Here is a 5,763-nt window from a genome sequence, read left to right as displayed (position 1 = left end):
TTCCCAACAAGATTGCTGAAGACAAAATGGGTGCATAAGCAAAGGTGGTGAAGGAACCTGGTGGTACCTGGCTATTAAAAGACAGTGTCTGGGGGTCTTAAAGGCTTGAAGTTAAACAAGCAGCCATCTCGCAGGGAAGCAACAAAGCCCACATGGACAAAGCACAACAGCCTGTGTGATCACAAGGTGCTGATGGGATCAGAAGATCCAAAGCAAACAATCTTATCAATGCAAACGGGGGATTGGAGTGGAGAACCAGAGCCCATTTGTAGACACCTGGACATCATAGTAGATTCACAAGAAAGGGACGAGTCAACCAGGGTACAGTGCAGCATTAAGGAAACATGCAACCTTCCTCTAGCTCTTTAATGTTTCCTCCCCGCCCTCCACTATCATGACCCTCAGTCTCCCTTACGAATTCGGCTAGACTGGAGTATGTACATTGGTACAAATAAGAGTTCTTGACACATGGACTCCAGGACAGATAACCCCCAAGGATCAGTAATGGGAGTAGTGTAACCATGAGGATAAGAGAAAGGTCAGGGGAGAGGGAGGAGAAAGTGAATTGATCGCAGATTGATGTATAACACCACCACCCCGGGGCCGGGGGACGGGAAGAACAAAAATGGGTGTAGGTAGACAGTAGATGGTGTAAGATATGAAAATCTATAATTTACCAAGGGTTCACAAGGAGGAGAGGGAGGGAAAGAAACTGATACTAAGGTTTATTTTGAATATAATTATGCTCATGGACTTAAAATTCCTTTAGATGACATGTCAAATATCTGGTCCATCGGGATTCTGAGAACATCTTTCAGCTTGTAAAGTCCGATGAGAGATTCAGAGAGATTACATCAAATAGAAGGAAGGGGAGATGCTTTCTACAGCAGGCTAAAAAGTCATTTGAAAAGAATAGACATTAAAAAAAAAAGAATAGACCTAGGAAACCTAATCACCAAAATACAAGGCATTGTTTTTGATGGAGGTCACATGAAGATGCTTAAAATTGCCAATGTATGTCAGAAGCTTGCAGGAAATGAGCCCATAGTAAGTCTCAAACAGTGTGCATTCATTTCCATCACTGATTTCTTTCCATGCCAGGGACATTTCAGCATCTGTAGTTTTGGAGGATGTGAAAATGAATTTATAGCAACATCTGTTGTAACTGATATGCTTTCCCCCAGAAAATCTTGAGCTGTGGATGGGTACAAGACCAATGGACTTAGCACAAATTCCTACAAACACATCAGCAGGTACCGTCATGGGTGCTTCTTTGAGAACAACATACACCATCCGAGTCACAGCCTGGGACATTATGAAGGCCTCACCACTGCAGTAATCTGGGTAGTACTTTTCTGGGTACTCACTAAGAGGAGCAAATTCTTGGCTGCGAGGGTCTCGGTTAGGTGTCTCCTGATGGATAACTCTTCCTACGTAAATCTCTTCAAGATGTTCTTTCAGATTGAGAAGATAGTCCATCAGGGCTGGTAGGTTGACAAACACCTCTTCATCCACCTTGAGAATGAACAGAGCATTAGGACAGAAAGTTACAGCCCACTGCGTCATGGCCGTGATCTTCAGGGTTTGGTTCCCAGACGTGTCTAAGAAGACTCCTTCGATTATATCCTTATTTTTATGGGCCTCTTTGTCTATCTCTTGCTGAGTAGTCAGCAGAACAGGCATTCCCAACGCAAACAGTGTAAGAATGGCATGCCCTTGGACACTGGTTACGTTGCCCCAGGTTTTCCTGATGAGGTCCCGCCGCGTCTCATTTCCTGGGCTACTGAAGACGAGAGAGAGCAAAAAGATGTTCTTCTCTTTACACACTTCTGACTGGCTCAGGATATAATATTTGGAGAGGTTGCTTCTTAGGGGTTCCATGTTCAATTTTCTTGCTTTATCCTTAATTTCAAGAACTTTCATATCTACATAAGGCAACGAATGCAGAAAGTACTCTTCCACAAAGTCAGCCCCAAAAAGTAAGGCATGAAATAGGATGACATTAAACACAATAAAACACCATTGGTGAGTTCGGAGCCTGCAGAACGTCACCTGAAGAAAGAAAGAAAGCATGTGTTCACTCAAGCCTCATCTCCATTTGTGTCCTTACCCCGCAACACCCTTGTGTGCCACTATTCTAGCACGTAAGAGCATCCTCTTTTAAGTAGTAGTGGTGTCTCTCTCACTGGATCCTGGTTTCTTGAGCATCAGGCATCCTATCTGATTTTTCAGTAAGTGACCAAGTAGACACTGAGTTGATGTTTTAGTTGTTTGGATGAAAACCTACTTATATCTACAAGGCACTGACTGCCACAGGAAACGGGAGAACCAAAAGGAGTTAGATGTGGACACGTGGCTGGAAAGAACAAGTAGCATCAAGATGATAAAGGCCTATAGGAAAATGTATGATGCCCTTTCTTGGCCTGAAGCACGTGGATCTGTTTCTTCTCTAATTACAAAAGCCAAGGGGTACTTTTCCATGCAGTGGTGACTTTTATTGGCCACTGCACACTGAGTATAATCAAACATTTATGTTTTTCCAGTATGACTTTCCAATTTAATAGAGAACTAGAGTCTGTTTTAAAGTGTTTTTAATCCAGCTTTAATGTCTGTCCATATAGGCAGATTCCTATATAGCACTAGAGATCACGAACCTAACAAGCTTACCGTGTGTACCTCATCAAAAGAGCTTTGAACAACAAAGCCTTTCACGATGATTTCTCTTGACACAAGTTGATGCTAGTTCATGACACACACACACCCCCCACGTTTCATAGTACAGCTCTACTTCATAGGGTTTGCAAAGGCTATGGTTTTATGGAAGTAGATCGCCACCCTTTCTTCCGCAACACCACTAGGCATATTCAAATCACCAACCTTCTGGTTAGTAACCAAGCAAAAACTATTTGTGCCAGGAGCCATTTCATATGACTCTGACCGAAACCAAACTCACGGCAATCAGTCATTTCCCACTCAAAATGACCCTATAGGGCAGAGTGGAATTGTCCTTTGGTTTTCTGAGATTTTAAATCTTTATGGGACCAGATAGCTTCATCTTTCTCCCTCTAAACAGCTGGTGGATTCAAACTGTTGAAGTTAGAAGCCCAACACATAACCCACTATGCTGCCAGGGCTCCTTTTCATATTGATAGTCCCCTTTTATTGAACACTTGCTTTTGCAAGATTTTTTAAGCACTTTTCTCACCTTCACCCACGTAGTCATGGTGGTATCCTTTCCAGATGGGTTCTCATCAAAGTTAAGTGTATCATCCTAGCAGATGAATAATTTTGCCCAAGATCACACAGCAAAGAATCATGTAGGGCCATGATTTGAAATAAAATCTGTGAGATCCCAAAGCTCACTCTTAACTATTGGAGAATCTTGATTGTTCTTTATTGAATAGCAACAACAAAACTAAACAAACTCCTGCACCTGTGATCTGAATGCCTTTCTATTTCTCAGTGCGAATTTGCATATAGAAGAAGATTCAGCCTCCTCAAAGCCTATTTTAATAGATACCAAATGCTTCAAAGATTAATTAGAAACATACCTGCATGTTGACCAGGAGGAGTTTCAGGACTTTGGAAGTTAATGAATCCAGAAGGTAAATTATGTCCAAGTGTATTTCAGGATCACTCCAATCTAACAGCAATGGAAGTAAAGTACTTGGTGCCTGAAACTTTAAGGGTAAGGTTTCTTTCCAATCAGCCTGAGCTTTTGTCCCAGAAGACCTAATGGCTGCATAGGAGAGCAAGTGCTGATCATGTTACAGCTAGAGTGAATGCAGGACAATGAATGGAAAAAGCAAGCCTCTTCAGATGCACCCAACCCTGTGTATTTAATGAAATTGACCCCTTGTTCTCTGGTGTGTTCCTCTTGAGGCATATGTGGGAGCGCCAAGAACAATACACCCACATCGCCTATCTGCAACATCCTAACGCAAGGAGAAGGCCCTTATACAGAAGAATGTCCCATGGACAGTAAACTTCTATTTGCTTATTAAAAATGTGCAAATTTGCCCTCACTTTGAGACAGTTAAACCAACCCCTACTCACAGCAACATTTTCATCACAGTCACCGTCACTCGCTGTACATACGGCTCTTAAATCACATTCAGCCTCGTCTTTCACTAATCCCCAAACCCACTGCCATGAAGTCAATTTAGATTAATAGTAACCCTGTAACCCTGTAGAATCACCCCTTTAGGCTTCTGAGACTAACTCATTAAGGGACTAGATAGCCTCATCTGTTTCCCTTGGAGTACCTGGTGGGTTTGAACCACTGACCTTGCAGTTGGCAGCTCGTTGTTGCAATAAAGTATGTCTAAATAAGAACCATATGCACCCGTTATCTTCAATTCCTAAAGACACAGAAACTGCCCTCACTCATAACCCAGGGACTGTTGGTAAGTGGGTTTTGGAGTGCATCTCCAGAAATAACAGTAGCAGTGGAACTTTCTGCTCGACATGCATGTGCTACAAAAGTACTAAAATCATCCAGGTATACTTGTCCCTAGTTGGTTCCTTTTCCCTCCCCAAAGAAGGAGAAGCTGTGCATCAGCTTCCTATCACTGCATTTATTCCATCTATATGCTGAGCAAATAACCAGAAGCTGGCTTACATGAGACGAATGTGGCATCAGTATTGGAGGAATGCTTATTAACAACCTGAGATATACAGATGACACAGCTTTGCTCCTGAAAGGGAGGAAACACTTGCACAAGCAACTTGAAGCACCTGCTGATGAAGATTAAGGATTTCAGCCTTCAGTATAGATTACAAGTCAATATAAAGAAGACCAAAATCCTCACAACTGGACCCATAGGTAACAGCATGATAAAAGGAGAAATGATTGAAGTTGTCAAGAATTTTGTCTTGCTTGGATCCACAATCAATGCTCATGAAAGCAACAAAAGATCGAAAGACCTGTTGCGTTGGATAAATCTGCTGCACGAGACCTCTTTAGAGTATTGAAAAGCAAGGATGCTATCTTGGAGAACTAAGGTGAGCCTGACCCAAGCCATGGCATTTTTAAATTGCCTGACATGCATGTGAAAGTTGGATGTTGAATGAGGAAGATGGAAGAGGAATTGATGCATTTGAATCATGGTGCTGGTGAAGAATATTGAAAGCACCATGGACTGCCAAAAGGACAAACACGTCTGTCATGGAAGAAGTACAGTGAGAGTGTTACGTAGAGACAAGGATGGCAAGACTTTGTCTTACATACTTTGGGCATATTGTCAAGAGAGACCAGTCCCTGGAGAAGGACATCAGGCTTGGTAAAGTAAAGGGGAAGTGAAAAGAGGAAGACCCACAAAGAGATGGATTGAAATAGTGGCTGCAGTGACAAAGCGGATGTATAAGCAAATGTGGTGAAGAAAGGTGATGGTGCCCGGCTATCAAAAGATATAGCGTCTGGGGTCTTAAAAGCTTGAAGGTAAACAAGTGACCATCTAGCTCAGAAGCAACAAAGCCCACATGGAAGAACACATCAGCCTGTGTGATTGCGTGGTGCCAAAGGGATCAGTTATCAGGTGTCAAAGAACAAAAAATCATATCATTGTGTGCTCACCTCCATGATATGATCGCTGAAGACAAATGGGCGCATAAGCAAATGTGGTGAAGAAAGCTGATGGTGCCCGGCTATCAAAAGGTATAGCGTCTGAGGTCTTAAAGGCTTGAAGGTAAACAAGCGGTCATCTAGCTCAGAAGCAACAAAGCCCACATGGAAGAAGCACACCAGACTATGCAATCACGAGG

The 5,763-nt window shown here is 42.6% G+C and overlaps 1 protein-coding gene across 1 annotated transcript; it reads right to left on the bottom strand.

Annotated features, from left to right (window-relative positions):
- Positions 1–782: 782 nt before the first annotated feature.
- Positions 783–1,945, bottom strand: B3GALT9 (beta-1,3-galactosyltransferase 9). Its single transcript, XM_045296672.1, has one exon. It carries the CDS (start codon positions 1,921–1,923, stop codon positions 949–951), a length of 975 nt encoding a protein of 324 aa, XP_045152607.1. The 5' UTR covers positions 1,924–1,945; the 3' UTR covers positions 783–948.
- Between the last annotated feature and the right edge of the window lie 3,818 nt (positions 1,946–5,763).

Source organism: Echinops telfairi, unplaced genomic scaffold (assembly GCF_000313985.2).
Source record: "Echinops telfairi isolate 266 unplaced genomic scaffold, ASM31398v2 ScPeMD7_7410;HRSCAF=8448, whole genome shotgun sequence".
Taxonomy (NCBI): Eukaryota; Metazoa; Chordata; class Mammalia; order Afrosoricida; family Tenrecidae; genus Echinops; species Echinops telfairi.
This window is presented reverse-complemented; position numbering and strand designations above follow the sequence as displayed.

Coding starts and splice junctions, on each gene's coding strand:
- B3GALT9 (XM_045296672.1), bottom strand. CDS start 1,923: ATGAAAGTTCTTGAAATTAAGGATAAAGCAAGAAAATTGAACATGGAA.